A 17,653-nucleotide genomic window follows, 5' to 3' on the forward strand; every position below is an offset into this window, starting at 1 on the left:
CTCGGGCAAGAATTTTGACACCTGAAATCAACTGAGTCGGGTCACTTGCATATGACCCACATGTATTTTGCCTTGCCCAACACTGGTTTGGGCATGAAATAAGTTGCCCAAGTGGGCACCTTAACACTATCATTTTCTATTATGAATAAGTAGCTGTAGTTTTGGAAGGGTTAACGAGTCTCGGGCAACAATTTTGACACCTGAAATCAACTGAATCAGGTCACTTGCATATGACCAACATGGATTTTGCCTTGCCCAACGCTGGTTTTGCCATGAAATACGCTGCCCAAGTGGGCACATTCACAGTATTATGAATTACTAATTTGAATAAGTAGCTGTAGTTTTGCAAGGGTTAACGAGTCTCGGGCAAGAATTTTTACACCTGAAATCAACTGAGTCATGTCACTTGCATATGACCCACATGTATTTTGCCTTGCCCAACACTGGTTTGGGCATGAAAAACGTTGCCCAAGTGGGCACCTTAACACTCTCATTTTCTATTATGAATAAGTAGCTGTAGTTTTGCAAGGGTTAACGAGTCTCGGGCAACAATTTTGACACCAGAAATCAATAGAGTCGGGTCACTTGCATATGACCCACATGGATTTTGCCTTGCCCAACACTGGTTTGGGCATGAAATACGCTACCCTAGTGGGCACCTTAACACTATCATTTTCTATTATGAAAAAGTAGCTGTAGTTTTGCAAGGGTTAACTAGTCTCGGGCAAGAATTTTGACACCTGAAATCAACTGAATAGGGTCACTTGCATATGACCCACATGGATTTTGCCTTGCCCAACGCTGGTTTTGCCATGAAATATGCTGCCCAAGTGGGCACATTCACAGTATTATGAATTACTAATTTGAATAAGTAGCTGTAGTTTTGCAAGGGTTAACGAGTCTCGGGCAAGAATTTTGACACCTGAAATCAACTGAGTCGGGTCACTTGCATATGACCCACATGTATTTTGCCTTGCCCAACACTGGTTTGGGCATGAAATACGCTGCCCAAGTGGGCACCTTAACACTCTCATTTTCTATTATGAATAAGTAGCTGTAGTTTTGAAAGGGTTAACGAGTCTCGGGCAAGAATGTTGACACCTGAAATCAACTGATTCGGGTCACTTGCATATGACCCACATGTATTTTGCCTTGCCCAACACTGGTTTGGGCATGAAATACGCTGCCCAAGTGGGCACCTTAACACTCTCATTTTCTTTTATGAATAAGTAGCTGTAATTTTACAATGGTTAACGAGTCTCGGGCAACAATTTTGACACCTGAAATCAACTGAGTCGGGTCACTTGCATATGACCCACATGTATTTTGCCTTGCCTAACACTGGTTTGGGCATGAAATACGCTGCCCAAGTGGGCACCTTAACACTCTCAATTTCTATTATGAATAAGTAGCTGTAATTTTGCAATGGTTAACGAGTCTCGGGCATCAATTTTGATACCTGAAATCAACTGAGTCGGGTCACTTGCATATGACCCACATGTATTTTGCCTTGCCCAACACTGGTTTGGGCATGAAACACGTTGCCCAAGTGGGCACCTTAACACTCTCATTTTCTATTATGAATAAGTAGCTGTAGTTTTGCAAGGGTTAACGAGTCTCGGGCAAGAATTTTGACACCTGAAATCAATAGAGTCGGGTCACTTGCATATGACCCACATGGATTTTGCCTTGCCCAACACTGGTTTGGCCATGAAATATGCTGCCCAAGTGGGCACATTCACAGTATTATGAATTACTAATTTGAATAAGTAGCTGTAGAGCAAGGGTTAACGAGTCTCGGGCAAGAATTTTGACACCTGAAATCAACTGAGTCAGGTCACTTGCATATAACCCACATGTATTTTGCCTTGCCCAACACTGGTTTGGGCATGAAATACGTTGCCCAAGTGGGCACATTCACAGTATTATGAATTACTAATTTGAATAAGTAGCTGTAGTTTTGCAAGGGTTAACAAGTCTCGGGGGAAACAATTTTGACACCAGAAATCAACTGAATCGGGTCACTTGCATTTGACCCACATGGATTTTGCCTTGCCCAACGCTGGTTTTGCCATGAAATACGCTGCCCAAGTGGGCACATTCAAATTAGTAATTCATAATACTGTGAATGTGCCCACTTGGGCAGCGTATTTCATGCCCAAACCAGTGTTGGGCAAGGCAAAATCCATGTGGGTCATATGCAAGTGACCCGACTCTATTGATTTCTGGTGTCAAAATTGTTGCACGAGACTCGTTAACCCTTGCAAAACTACAGCTACTTATTCATAATAGAAAATGATAGTGTTAAGGTGCCCACTTGGGCAACTAATTTCATGCCCAAACCAGCGTTGGGCAAGGCAAAATACATGTGGGTCATATGCAAGTGACCCGACTCAGTTGATTTCAGGTGTCAAAATTCTTGCTCAAGACTCGTTAACCCTTGCACAACTACAGCTACTTATTCAAATTAGTAATTCATAATAATGTGTATGTGCCGACTTGGGCAGCGTATTTCATGCCCAAACCAGTGTTGGGCAAGGCAAAATCCATGTCGGTCATATGCAAGTGACCTGACTCTATTGATTTCTGGTGTCAAAATTGTTGCCCGAGACTCGTTAACCCTTGCAAAACTACAGCTACTTATTCATAATAGAAAATGATAGTGTTAAGGTGCCCACTTGGGCAACTTATTTCATGGCCAAACCAGTGTTGGGCAAGGCAAAATACATGTGGGTCATATGCAAGTGACCCGACTCAGTTGATTTCAGGTGTCAAAATTCTTGCCCGAGACTCGTTAACCCTTGCAAAACTACAGCTACTTATTCAAATTAGTAATTCATAATACTGTGAATGTGCCCACTTGGGCAGCGTATTTCATGGCAAAACCAGCGTTGGGCAAGGCAAAATCCATGTGGGTCATATGCAAGTGACCGGACTATTGATTTCTGGTGTCAAAATTGTTGCCCGAGACTCGTTAACCCTTGCAAAACTACAGCTACTTATTCATAATAGAAAATGATAGTGTTAAGGTGCCCACTTGGGCAACTTATTTCATGGCCAAACCAGTGTTGGGCAAGGCAAAATACATGTGGGTCATATGCAAGTGACCCGACTCAGTTGACTTCAGGTGTCAAAATTCTTGCCCGAGACTCGTTAACCCTTGCAAAACTACAGCTACTTATTCAAATTAGTAATTCATAATACTGTGAATGTGCCCACTTGGGCAGCGTATTTCATGGCAAAACCAGCGTTGGGCAAGGCAAAATCCATGTGGGTCATATGCAAGTGACCGGACTCTATTGATTTCTGGTGTCAAAATTGTTGCCCGAGACTCGTTAACCCTTGCAAAACTACAGCTACTTATTCATAATAGAAAATGATAGTGTTAAGGTGCCCACTTGGGCAGCGTATTTCATGGCCAAACCAGTGTTGGGCAAGGCAAAATCCATGTGGGTCATATGCAAGTGGCACGACTCTATTGATTTCAGGTGTCAAAATTGTTGCCCGAGACTCGTTAACCCTTGCAAAACTACATCTACTTATTCAATTTAGTAATTCATAATACTGTGAATGTGCCCACTTGGGCAGCGTATTTCATGGCAAAACCAGCGTTGGGCAAGGCAAAATCCATGTGGGTCATATGCAAGTGACCGGACTCTATTGATTTCTGGTGTCAAAATTGTTGCCCGAGACTCGTTAACCCTTGCAAAACTACAGCTACTTATTCATAATAGAAAATTATAGTGTTGAGGTGCCCAATTGGGCAACGTATTTCATGCCCAAACCAGTGTTGGGCAAGGCAAAATCCATGTGGGTCATATGCAAGTGACCCGACTCAGTTGATTTCAGGTGTCAAAATTCTTGCCCGAGACTCGTTAACCCTTGCACAACTACAGCTACTTATTCAAATTAGTAATTCATAATACTGTGTATGTGCCCACTTGGGCAGCGTATTTCATGGCCAAACCAGTGTTGGGCAAGGCAAAATCCATGTGGGTCATATGCAAGTGACCCGACTATTGATTTCAGGTGTCAAAATTGTTGCCCGAGACTCGTTAACTCTTGCAAAACTACAGCTACTTATTCATAATAGAAAATGATAGTGTTAAGGTGCCCACTTGGGCAGCGTATTTCATGCCCAAACCAGTGTTGGGCAAGACAAAATCCATGTTGGTCATATGCAAGTGACCCGAATCAGTTGATTTCAGGTGTCAAAATTCTTGCCCGAGACTCGTTAATCCTTGCAAAACTACAGCTACTTATTCAAATTAGTAATTCATAATACTGTGAATGTGCCCACTTGGGCAGCGTATTTCATGGCAAAACCAGCGTTGGGCAAGGCAAAATCCATGTGGGTCATATGCAAGTGACCGGACTCTATTGATTTCTGGTGTCAAAATTGTTGCCCGAGACTCGTTAACCCTTGCAAAACTACAGCTACTTATTCATAATAGAAAATGATAGTGTTAAGGTGCCCACTTGGACAGCGTATTTCATGGCAAAACCAGCGTTGGGCAAGGCAAAATACATGTGGGTCATATGCAAGTGACCCGACTCAGTTGATTTCAGGTGTCAAAATTCTTGCCCGAGACTCGTTAACCCTTGCACAACTACAGCTACTTATTCAAATTAGTAATTCATAATACTGTGTATGTGCCCACTTGGGCAGCGTATTTCATGGCCAAACCAGTGTTTGGCAAGGCAAAATCCATGTGAGTCATATGCAAGTGACCCGACTCTATTGATTTCTGGTGTCAAAATTGTTGCCCGAGACTCGTTAACCCTTGCAAAACTACAGCTACTTATTCATAATAGAAAATGATAGTGTTAAGGTGCCCACTTGGGCAACTTATTTCATGGCCAAACCAGTGTTGGGCAAGGCAAAATACATGTGGGTCATATGCAAGTGACCCTAATCAGTTGATTTCAGGTATCAAAATTCTTGCCCGAGACTCGTTAACCCTTGCAAAACTACAGCTACTTATTCAAATTAGTAATTCATAATACTGTGAATGTGCCCACTTGGGCAGCGTATTTCATGGCAAAACCAGCGTTGGGCAAGGCAAAATCCATGTGGGTCATATGCAAGTGACCGGACTATTGATTTCTGGTGTCAAAATTGTTGCCCGAGACTCGTTAACCCTTGCAAAACTACAGCTACTTATTCATAATAGAAAATGATAGTGTTAAGGTGCCCACTTGGGCAACTTATTTCATGGCCAAACCAGTGTTGGGCAAGGCAAAATACATGTGGGTCATATGCAAGTGACCCGACTCAGTTGACTTCAGGTGTCAAAATTCTTGCCCGAGACTCGTTAACCCTTGCAAAACTACAGCTACTTATTCATAATAGAAAATGATAGTGTTAAGGTGCCCACTTGGGCAACTTATTTCATGCCCAAACCAGTGTTGGGCAAGGCAAAATACATGTGGGTCATATGCAAGTGACCCGACTCAGTTGATTTCAGGTGTCAAAATTCTTGCCCGAGACTCGTTAACCCTTGCACAACTACAGCTACTTATTCAAATTAGTAATTCATAATACTGTGAATGTGCCCACTTGGGCAGCGTATTTCATGGCAAAACCAGCGTTGGGCAAGGCAAAATCCATGTGGGTCATATGCAAGTGACCCGACTCTATTGACTTCTGGTGTCAAAATTCTTGCCCGAGACTCGTTAACCCTTGCAAAACTACAGCTACTTATTCATAATAGAAAATGATAGTGTTAAGGTGCCCACTTGGGCAGCGTATTTCATGGCCAAACCAGTGTTGGGCAAGGCAATATCCATGTGGGTCATATGCAAGTGACCCGACTCTATTGATTTCAGGTGTCAAAATTGTTGCCCGAGACTCGTTAACCCCTGCAAAACTACAGCTACTTATTCAAAATGGTGAATTATAGTGTATGTGCCCACTTTGCCAGCGTATTTCATGCCCAAACCAGCGTTGGGCAAGCCAAAATACAGGTGGGTCATATGAAAGGGACCCTACTCTGTGAATTTCAGGCGTCAAATGTGTTGCCCAAGACACATTAACCCTTGCAAAACTGAATGATCTGAATAAGAAGCTGGAGCTCGAATAAGAAGTGAATAAGAAGCTGGAGCTTGAATAAGAAGTGAATAAGAAGCTGGACGAATAAGAAGCTAACTTCAGCCTCGTCTTTTTACTGCAAATTATAAATATATTATAAGTCACTTTTTGGGCCTGACTTACATAAAATTTGATGTTATATGATGTTTTTTTTGTTTGTTAATCTTTAAATTAAGTAAAAAATTCTGACATCTAGTGTCTTGGAGGTGAACTGCATGTAATCATCCCAATCATCCCTTTCTGTGATCATCCTTTTAGTACATCCCTTATTCAGCCACTTCTGGAAGGTCAATTTTACTGTATTTCTCCATTTCAAACTCAATATTGTACAGAGCAGACCTGCGCACAATTTTGATGTGTCATTAAAATGCAAATCAAATGTGCTTTCTGTCCCCATTTGCTTTATGGCGTAGTCCCAGGATACTAAACATTTTTCAGTTATAGAGTCATTATGAAATCTCTGTAGTGACTGCAGCTTTCTAGTAGCATTATATAAATGCCTATATTCCTGAAGCTCGCTAAGTTTTTATTTTTATTAAAGCAACGACACAAGCAAAAAGTTCATTAGTTCATCCTTTAGTGTCTCTGCTCCACATAAAGTGTAACCATGACTACGCTCACATCCCAGCACATTAGTAAATAACAACTTCACTAGCATAACAAGAAACAAACAAACCAGCATGTCCTATTCTAAATATTCAACCGCAACCTCAAAATTATTTAAACATGTTTCCTATTCCTTGAGAATATTTTTGTTTTTAACATAGCAACAGAGTCAAATATAAATAAACCAAGTTTCTGTGTTCTGTAGTCAGTGACTAAACATTTCTATTGCACCCTATCATCTACTTCATTGCACACAAAACATAAAATTTAAATCTTTTTTAAAATTGTGAATCATTACTAAGGCTGCAGGGACCGGCCTTGGCTATAAACATGAAGCTTTACCTATAAAATTCCTACAGATACTAACAATTAACCCTTACCACAATCCCCTAGCACAGCACAGTTGGGTCATATAATATATGTAGCACCCATTATCTTATAGTGTTCTGCAATTGGCCAGTGCAATTTTAAGTTTACTAGATGCATGTACCCTAATTGGTGCATTGCTCTTATAATAACCGGATCCTCAGAACAAGCACTCACAAAGGACAGACCTACAGTATAAAAGTATTTCAACCATAGGACAATACACCAAGACAGGAAGTACTACCACTAAACCAAATATAATGTAAGGGTACCCGAGAGCACATAGCACACGACTGTACCCACCTGATGTGTCTGCTATAGGGAGGACATAGCGTGGCGCGCACACAGACTACTGCTGCTGCGACTCTGTGTGGTCACACTATGTGGTGTCCCTCCTCCTCCTTTCCTTCCAGTGTCCAGTCTGGAGCTCCCAGTCCCATCCTATGCCTAAAGACCCGACTCGGTCAGACTGAGTGACAAACACCGCCCCCACCGTGCCCCCCCTCACTGGTGGGCGTGGCCACGTGAGGCCCGGGAGTAAGTGACGCTACAGCACCGTCATTAATCCACAAGTATCTGTTTAACGCAGCTAGCGCGTGGCCAGCATGTTTTACATATCGGGCCATACCCTGTCTTTTTGTTAACCTATCCGCTCACGGCGCAGCGACAGAACCAACTAGCTCCTCGTCGGTCTGAGTGTGTTTACATCACAACAAAATGGCCATCGGCAGTGAGCAGTCGGCGCCGGCGAGGAAAGCAGGGCGCATGCGCAGGTCTGCGCGGTCTTGGCACATGCGTACATAGGCCTTTGAGCGCTTAGCGAATGGACGCTGCGATGCTAGTGACGTAAGAAGCCGAGAAGGAAGATGGCGGCGGGGGCTCCAGTTGCACTTGGTGATGGGATCAGGAAGCGCATAACGGCGCCCAGCAAAGCCGCACTGTCCGATTTCCGCGATGGCACTAAGGTCAGTAGGCCAATCATCCGGAGCGGCCACATGCATCCTCTCTGTCTCTATGCTCACTCCTTTACCACGGCCGCTACTTATCGCATGACGTAGAGGGCACAGAGTGACGTCATGTATGTCTGGGGGTCAATTTAGTATGTAGTCCCTGGAGCCTGGTACTCTGCTGACACCGCTTCTCTCCCCTTATGCTTCCGGGACAGCTGCTTGCTAGTTGCTTGTCACTGGAGTAGAGAGACCGCGGCATTGCCGTGCCCCCCCTGCTCTTCCTGCGTCCACCGTGCCCCCCCCCCCCCCTGCTCTTCCTGCGTCCACCGTGCCCCCCGCTCTTCCTGCGTCCACCGTGCCCCCCCCCGCTCTTCCTGCGTCCACCGTGCCCCCCTGCTCTTCCTGCGTCCACCGTGCCCCCCTGCTCTTCCTGCGTCCACCGTGCCCCCCCCGCTCTTCCTGCGTCCACCGTGCCCCCCCGCTCTTCCTGCCGTGCCCCCCCGCTCTTCCTGCGTCCACCGTGCCCCCCCGCTCTTCCTGCGTCCACCGCGTCCCCCGCTCTTCCTGCGTCCACCGCGTCCCCCGCTCTTCCTGCGTCCACCGCGTCCCCCGCTCTTCCTGCGTCCACCGCGTCCCCCGCTCTTCCTGCGTCCACCGTGCCTCCCCTCCTCTTCCTGCGTCCACCGTGCCTCCCCTCCTCTTCCTGCGTCCACCGTGTCCCCCCTCCTCTTCCTGCGTCCACCGTGTCCCCCCCTCCTCTTCCTGCGCCCACCGTCGTGCCCCCCTCCTCCTCCTTTTCTTCCTGCGCCCACCGTCGTGCCCCCCTCCTCCTCCTCCTCCTCTTCCTGCGCCTACCGTCGTGCCCCCCTCCTCCTCCTCTTCCTGCGCCTACCGTCGTGCCCTCCTCCTCCTCTTCCTGCGCCCACCGTCGTGCCCCCCTCCTACTCCTCTTCCTGCGCCCACCGTTGTGCCCTCTCCTCCTGCGCCCACCATCGTGCCCCCCTCCTCCTCCTCCTGCGCCCACTGTCGTGCCCCCCTCCTCCTGCGCCCACTGTCGTGCCCCCCTCCTCCTCTTCCTGCGCCCACTGTCGTGCCCCCCTCCTCCTCCTCCTCCTCTTCCTGCGCCCACCGTCGTGCCCCCCTCCTCCTCTTCCTGCGCCCACCGTCGTGCCCCCCCTCCTCCTCCTCTTCCTGCGCCCACCGTCGTGCCCCCCCTCCTCCTCTTCCTGTGCCCACCGTCATGCTCTCCTCCTTCTCCTCCTGCGCCCACCGTCGTGCCCCCCTCCTCCTCCTCTTCCTGCGCCCACCCTCGTGCCCCCCTCCTCCTCCTCCTGCGCCCACCGTCGTGCCCCCCTCCTCCTCCTGCGCCCACCGTCGTGCCCCCCTCCTCCTCCTCCTCTTCCTGCGCCCACCGTCGTGCCCCCCTCCTCCTCTTCCTGCGCCCACCGTCGTGCCCCCTCCTCCTCTTCCTGCGCCCACCGTCGTGCCCCCCGCCTCCTTCTCCTCCTCTTCCTGCGCCCACCGTCGTGCCCCCCTCCTCCTCCTCCTGCGCCCACCATCGTGCCCCCCTCCTCCTCTTCCTGCGCCCACCGTCGTGCCCCCCACCTCCTCTTCCTGCGCCCACCGTCGTGCCCCCCTCCTCCTCCTCTTCCTGCGCCCACCGTCGTGCCCCCCCTCCTCCTCCTCTTCCTGCGCCCACCGTCGTGCCCCCCCTCCTCCTCCTCTTCCTGCGCCCACCGTCGTGCCCCCCCTCCTCCTCCTCTTCCTGCGCCCACCGTCGTGCCCCCCCTCCTCCTCCTCCTCCTCCTGCGCCCACCGTCGTGCCTCCTCCTCCTGCGCCCACCGTCGTGCCTCCTCCTCCTGTGCCCACCGTCATGCTCTCCTCCTCCTCCTGCGCCCACCGTCGTGCCCCCCTCCTCCTCCTCTTCCTGCGCCCACCGTCGTGCCCCCCTCCTCCTCCCCTTCCTCCTGCGCCCACCGTCGTGCCCCCCACCTCTTCCTGTGCCCACCGTCGTGTGCTCCTCCTCCTCCTCCTCTTCCTCCTCCTCCTGCGCCCACCGTCATTCCCCTCTCCTCCTCCTCCTCCTCCTCCTCCTCCTCTTCCTGCGCCCACCGTCATTCCCCCCCTCCTCCTCCTCCTTCCTGCGCCCACCGTCGTGCCCCCCTCCTCCTCCTCCTCCTCTTCCTGCGCCCACCGTCATTCCCCCCTACTCCTCCTCCTCTTACTGCGCCCACCGTCATTCCCCCCCTCCTCCTCCTCTTCCTGCACCCACCGTCGTGCCCCCCTCCTCCTCCTCCTCCTCTTCCTGCGCCCACCGTCGTGCCCTCCTCCTCCTCCACCTCCTCTTCCTGCGCCCACCGTCGTGACCCCCTCTCCTCCTCTTCCTGCGCCCACCGTCGTGACCCCCTCTCCTCCTCTTCCTGCGCCCACCGTCGTGACCCCCTCTCCTCCTCTTCCTGCGCCCACCGTCGTGACCCCCTCTCCTCCTCTTCCTGCGCCCACCGTCGTGACCACCTCTCCTCCTCTTCCTGCGCCCACCGTCGTGACCCCCTCTCCTCCTCTTCCTGCGCCCACCGTCATCTCCCCCCCTCCTCCTCTTCCTGCGCCCACCGTCGTGCCCTCCTCTTCCTGCGCCCACCGTCGTGCCCCCTTCCTCCTCTTCCTGCGCCCACCGTCTTGCCCCTCCTCCTCCTCCTCTTCCTGCGCCCACCGCCCCCCCTCCTCCTCCTCCGCCCACCGTCATCTACCCACCTCCTCCTCCTCTTCCTGCGCCCACCGTCGTGCCCCCCTCCTCCTCCTCCTCTTCCTGCGCCCACCGTCGTGCCCACCCTCCTCCTCTTCCTGCGCCCACCGTCGTGCCCACCCTCCTCCTCTTCCTGCGCCCACCGTCGTGCCCCCTCCGCCCGCCGTCATGCCCCCCGCTCCTCCTCTCCATGTGCCCGCCGTTGTGCCCCCCCCCTCCTTCATCCTTCCTGCGTCCACCATCGTGCCTCCGTCCACCGTCTCCCCCTTTCCTTACTGCATCCACTGGCCCCGCCCATCCTGTTCCTCCGTGCATCCACTGTTGAAGTGGGCTGGGATGTTTATTGGATTTGTTTGTTAAGAGAACTGCTTTTTGGAGCTCATTGCAGTAAATGTTGACATAATCATCAACTTATTATTATGCACTTTTCGGTGCCTATGTCCTGCAGCATTCTCATCCTTATCTACCACATATATTTTTTTCCAGTATTAAGTTGGCTGCAACAAACATTTCTGCTGGCTGTGCTTGACAAAAGGATTTATCCTTTCTTCCCTGTGTCAAAATTTAACTTGATGACATGATGAATGCATTAAGGCAGTGGTGGGCAATCATTGGGCCACTTGGCAGGTTTTAGTGAATTGTCTAGAGATGCACCTGATTGCCTGGCAGGTCACTTCCCCCTCCCACACCACACTCCAGTAATTGTCCCCTTGTGACCTGAAACACCCTAATTTTACTTCAGTTCTGTATATGTCACTAAGCCCCTCAGCCACTTTGTTAAAAAAAATTCTAAGTAGTATATCATTGTGTTCCTTCAAAGAACATCAAATCTGCCCCCCTCATATTGTTATTCCTGCAATAATTACTGACTGTTACCTAATTTCCTGTATAATCAGAAAATCTCCCACATAGGAGTATATTCAATTGGGGTCGAAAACTGCCGTCTGTCGAAAAGATGCCAGTTTTCGACTTTTTTAGGTCGAATAGTGATTTGACCTATTCAATCCCAGCAGTTTTATTTTCGACAAGTCTGGGAATTCGACTTGTTGAATAGTACGTGAATCTGCGGTATAGCTGTCGATTCACATAGTTTTGAGGGAAACTACAACAAATTCGATAGGATTTGGCTCCGTTTCCGTCCATCTCAGTCCGACATAAAAAAATGTCGGACTGAGATGTGGGATCCAGAGGAGGAGAATGGGGGAGGGGGAGGGGGAACGACAGCCGCAGGGCATACAGGGGATAGCAGCGCTACAGCAGGATGTCTCACAGCCTTGCCGCTCACGGCAGCGTCCACCCGGCTCCAGCAAGTGAGGTCACGCTTGCTGGAGCCGGGTGGACACTGCCGTGAGGTCGGACGGCTGTGTGACATCCTCCTGCAGCGCTACTGTAGCGTTGCTCTCCTCCGTCTGCCTGCGGCTGTCCCCGCGGCATCACCCCCCCCCCCCCTCCTCCTCTGGGTCCCTTATCTCATTTCGACTTAAAAAAGTAGAATTGAGATGAGATTGAATAGGGGTTGTCGGATCCATTCCGACAAATGCATGTCGGAATGGATCCGTCCCTAATTGAATAAACCCCATAATCTGAATGCTGCTTGACGCATCAGAACCAGCAATTGCCCTTCCATGATATTAAACCCCATTTTCCATGCTCAGAATTATCCCATTGGTTTGCAGTTGGGGTGGCCCCTTAAAAGCAGCATCATTTTGATGCATCTTTTTGCCATTTTGACATACCTTCGATGGCATGTGACCAAAGAATCAAATATAAAAAGCCTTGCCATCAGAAACATTGAGGGCTGCCAACCATCAGTTTCCACTGCCCATGCCTGCTTGATACACGCATTTCTGCAGTACAGGCACAAATTTCCTCATAGCAAGTTGTCGTTACGCAACTTTCATTGATAAGGACATCATTGCAATAACCTCATATCAGTTAATTCTAAGTATGCAAAACTGATTTAAGTCTGTGTAAAACATTTATTTCTTTTCCTAACTTCATGGCAGCCTTACTATGGGTTAATGACCCATTCCCCTAGCATAGACAGGAGGTTTTTTCTTCTACCACTCGCCAACCTTTTTTTTCCTGTCTCCTAGGCTAGACGGTAGGTTTTTTGTTTTGCAAATAGGACCTACCTCAGTGCGGCGGAGCTGCATTTTTTTTTCTGTTATGGGTCAGGCTTTCAGAGTATCTGCTGGCAGTTACGGCCATAAGCATATTCTCCTGTTCCTAGTTGGCCGTATACAGGTGCCTGGGAGCAGTATGGTCAGCCGCAGGAGTTCGTGTGTCGGGGCTGTTACAGGGAATAGAGGCTATCAGAGATGTTCTGCAAATTCCTGATAAGGTGACAGAGGAGTGTGAGGAATCTTATGTTGATGTAAAAAAGAAGTCCTCAGTCACTTTTCCTGCGTCAAAGGAATTGAATACCCTATTTGAAGAACCGTGGGTTAATCTTGATAAGAAATGTAAAATCCCTAAAGGGTTGCTCTCGTCTTTTCTTTTTTCCCCTAGAGGATAGGAAAAAAGTGGGAAAATCCACCGATAGTGGACGCATCAGTCTCTAGGCTGTCACGTAAAATTGTATTGCCTGTCCATGGTGCAGCCTCCCTAAAAGATACGACTGTTCGTAAAATTGAGACTACACTCAAATCATTGTACACAGCTGCTGGGGTGGCCCAGAGACCCACTATTGCATGTGTGTGGATCACAAAAGCCATTGCTAAATGGTCGGGTAACCTAATTGAGGGGTTAGATTCCTTGTCTAGGGGGGATGCTGTTTTACTCCTGCAGCATATACAGGACTCTGCGAACTTTAGGGCGGAGGCCATAAAAGAGATTGGTTTGCTTAATGCACGCACCACCGCTATGGCAGTGTCAGCACGCAGGGGCTTGTGGCTACTCCAGTGGACTCCAGGATGCGGACCTCAGGAAAGGCGTGGAATGCCTGCCATTCACAGGAGAGGCCTTGTTTGGAGACGAACTAGACAAATGGATCTCCAAAGCTACTGCGGATAAGTCTATGTATCTTCCTTCCGCAGCTCCCCCTGCCAGGAAAGCTTATTCAGCTTCAAATTTACAGTCCTTTTGGACAGCCAAATTTAAGGGAAAATCCAGAGGTGCTTCTACGTCTTCCAGTGGTAAACCACGCAAACCAGCAACTACAGGTGCTCAGGAACAGAGCTCAGGCTCTGCTTCCTCAAAGCATTCAGCATGACGGTGGACTGCGAGGCCTGGAGGGCTGTCAGGTGGGAGCCCGACTAAAATTCTTCAGTCACATTTGGTCAGCTTCGAGCCGGGATCCCTGGCTCATAGATCTTATTTCCCAGGGATGCAGACTGGAATTCCAAAACGCCCACTTCACAGATTCTTCAAATCGGGCTTACCAGCTTCACAAGAGGCCAGCAGGCCATCCGAAAACTGGTACAGACTCAAGTCATTGTTCCAGTTTCACCTCATCTGCACAACATGGGATACTATTCCAACTTGTTTGTAGTACCGAAACCGGACAGTTCGGTATGACCAATTCTGAACCTCAAGTCCTTGAATCCGTTCTTAAAAGTGTTCAAGATGGCGTCTCTGAGAGCGATGATCTAAGGTCTGGAGGAAGGGGAATTCCTTGTGTCTCTGGATATCAAGGATGCGTACCTTCACATTCCAATCTGGCCACCTCATCAGGCTTATCTACGGTTTGCACTGCAGGACTGTCACTACCAGTTCCAGGCCCTGCCATTTGGTCTCTCCATGGCACCGAGGGTATTCACCAAAGTGAAGGCAGAGATGATGTTTCTCCTTCGCAAGCAGGGAGTGCACATAATTCCGTACCTGGATGACCTTCTGATAAAGTTGCCGTCCAGGGAGAGGTTGCTGGACAGCATTGTCTTCTCAACCAAACTTCTCCAGGCTCACGGGTGGATTCTGAACCTTCCAAAATCTCACCTAGAGCCAACACTGAGGCTCCCATTCCTGGGAATGATACTGGAAACGGAGTGGCAGAAAGTGTTCCTTCCGTTGGAAAAGGCATTGTTAATCCAGTTGATGGTTCGGTATGTCCTGAAGCCAACCCGAATATCGGTGCATCTATGCATTCGACTTCTGGGGAGAACGGTGGCCTCTTACGAGGCACTTCAATACGGAAAGATTCACGCAAGACCCTTCCAGCTCGATCTGCTGGAGAAATGGTCCGGATCGCATCTTCGCATGCACCAGAGGATCCGTCTGTCACCAAAAGCCAGGATCTCCCTTCTGTGGTGGTTACAGATTTCTCACCTCATCTAGGGTCGGAGGTTCGGAATTCAGGACTGGATCCTGTTAACCACGGACGCAAGCCTCAAAGGTTGGGGAGCAGTCACCCAGGGCGTGCAGTTTCAAGAAAGATGGTCAAGTCAGGAAGTCATCCTTCCAATCAACATTCTGAAATTCTGGGCCATATACAACGCCCTTCTGCAGGCCTCTTATCTTCTTCACGATCGGGCCATTCAGGTCCAGCCGGACAATGTGACGGCAGTGACATACATAAACCGACAGGGTGGAACGAAAAGCAGAGCAGCAATGTCAGAAGTGTCAAGAATTCTTCTCTGGGCAAAAAAACCCCGCTGTGGCGTTGTCAGCGGTGGTCATTCCGGGAGTAGACAACTGGGAAGCAGACTACCTCAGCAGACAGGACCTGCACCTGGGGGAGTGGGGCCTTCACCTGGAAGTGTTCAGGTACTTGACACGTCGGTGGGGATATCCACAAATCAACATGATGGCCTCTCGTCTCAACAAGAAGCTCAAGCTGTATTACTCCAGGTCGAGAGACCCACAGGTAGTGGCAGTAGACGCTCTGATGACTCCATGGGTCTATCAGATGGTGTACGTGTTTCCTCTGATCCCAAGAATTCTAAAAAGAATAAAAAGGGAAAAGGTTCAAGCAATACTCCATTGCTCCAGACTGGCCAAGAAGGGTCTGGTACGCGGACCTTCTGGAGATGCTTCTCTAAGATCCGTGGTCTCTACCTCTTCGTGAGGATCTTCTGCAACAGGGCCCATTCGTTTATCAGGACTTACCGCGGCTATGTTTGATGGCATGGAAGTTGAATGGCTGATTCTAGCCAGAAGAGGGATCTCTAACAAAGTTATCCCGACTATGGGGGTCATTCCAAGTTGATCACACAGTAGCAGTTTTTTACAGCCGTGCAATCAGATAGTCGCCGCCTATGGTGGTATGTATTTTAGCATAGCAAGTGTGCAATCGCTTGTGCAGGGAAGCTGTGCAAAAGTTTTTGTGCGGTTTCTGTTGTAGCTCTCAACTTACTCAAACACTGCGATCACTTCAGCCTGTCAGGTCCCGGAATTGACGTCAGACACCTGCCCTGCAAACACCTGGATACGCCTGCGTTTTCCATGGCACTCCCAGAAAACGGTCAGTTGCCACCCAGAAATGCCGCCTTGCTGTCAACCACCTTGTGACCGCCACTGCGATTGCTTTCTTCGTACGGTCCCACACTGCCCGGCGTTTCTCGTTGCCGGGCAGCGACACTCCTGCGCATTGTGGTCACGGCGCATGTGCAGTTCAGACCCGATCGCACTGCTGCGAAAAACTGTAGCGTGCAATTGGTTCGGAATGACCCCCTATGATCCAAGCCAGGAAGGGGGTAACGTCTAAACATTACCACCGTATTTGGAAGAAATACGTCTCTAAGTGTGAGAGCAGAAATTACTCTGTGGTGGAATTTCATCTGGGGCGTTTCCTACTTTTTCTGCAAGCAGGTGTGGATGTGGGCCTACGTCTGGGCTCCATAAAAGTCCAGATTTCGGCCTTATCTATTTTCTTCCAGAAACAATTGGTTTCTTTCCCTGAGGTTCAGACATTTTTGAAGGGTGTTCTGCACATCCAACCGCCCTTTGTGCCTCCTACGGCACCTTGATATCTCAACATGGTGTTGCAGTTCCTGCAATTGGAATGGTTTGAGCTTTAACAGGACGTAGACGTCAAGTTTCTTACGTGGAAAACCGTCACACTGTTGGCCTTGGCTTCAGCAAGACGTGTCGGAGCTGGGGGCTTTGTCTCACAAGAGTCCCTATTTCTCTGACGTCCTAAGTGGATGCTGGGACTCCGTAAGGACCATGGGGAACAGCGGCTCCGTAGGAGACTGGGCACAACTAAAAGAAAGCTTTAGACTAACTGGTGTGCACTGGCTCCTCCCACTATGACCCTCCTCCAGACTTCAGTTAGAATCTTGTGCCCTGCTGAGCTGGATGCACACTAGGGGCTCTCCTGAGCTCCTAGAAAGAAAGTATATTTTAGGTTTTTTATTTTACAGTGAGATCTGCTGGCAACAGACTCACTGCAGCGAGGGACTAAGGGGAGAAGAAGCGAACCTACCTGACTGGAGATAGTTTGGGCTTCTTAGGCTACTGGACACCATTAGCTCCAGAGGGATCAAACACAGGACCCGACCTCGATCGTTCGGTCCCGGAGCCGCGCCGCCGTCCCCCTTACAGAGCCAGAAGCAAGAAGTGGTCCGGAAAATCGGCGGCAGAAGACCTCGGTCTTCAACAAGGTAGCGCACAGCACTGCAGCTGTGCGCCATTGTTCCTCATGCACACCTCACACTCCGGTCACTGATGGGTGCTGGGGGGGGGGGGGGGCGGGCGGGCCCTGAGCAGCAATATAAACACCTTGGCTGGCAAATCTTCACAATATACAGTCCCAGGGCTATATATGTGATAAATTACCCCTGCCAGAATTCCTGAAAAAAGCGGGAGATAAGTCCGCCGAAAAAGGGGCGGGGCTAACTCCCTCGGCACACTGGCGCCATTTTTCCCTCACAGCTCCGCTGGAAGGATCGCTCCCTGGCTCTCCCCTGCAGTATCAAGCTACAAAGGGTAAAAAAGAGAGGGGGGGGGGGCACTAA

General features: G+C 49.7%; 1 protein-coding gene across 3 annotated transcripts in view; it reads left to right on the forward strand.

Annotated features, from left to right (window-relative positions):
* Positions 1-7,768: 7,768 nt before the first annotated feature.
* The window catches only part of AIP (aryl hydrocarbon receptor interacting protein), a 141,157-nt gene continuing 131,272 nt past the window's right edge, over positions 7,769-17,653 (forward strand). Inside the window, exon 1 of one of the 3 annotated variants that reach the window (XM_063958526.1) lies at positions 7,769-8,028. In XM_063958526.1, the coding sequence (XP_063814596.1) occupies positions 7,930-8,028 (99 nt within the window). In that variant the 5' untranslated portion in view covers positions 7,769-7,929. The remainder of the gene's footprint in view (positions 8,029-17,653) is intronic. The other 2 variants (XM_063958525.1, XM_063958524.1) reach the window with 2 other exon arrangements.

This window comes from Pseudophryne corroboree, chromosome 3 (genome assembly GCF_028390025.1).
Source record: "Pseudophryne corroboree isolate aPseCor3 chromosome 3, aPseCor3.hap2, whole genome shotgun sequence".
Lineage (NCBI taxonomy): Eukaryota > Metazoa > Chordata > Amphibia > Anura > Myobatrachidae > Pseudophryne > Pseudophryne corroboree.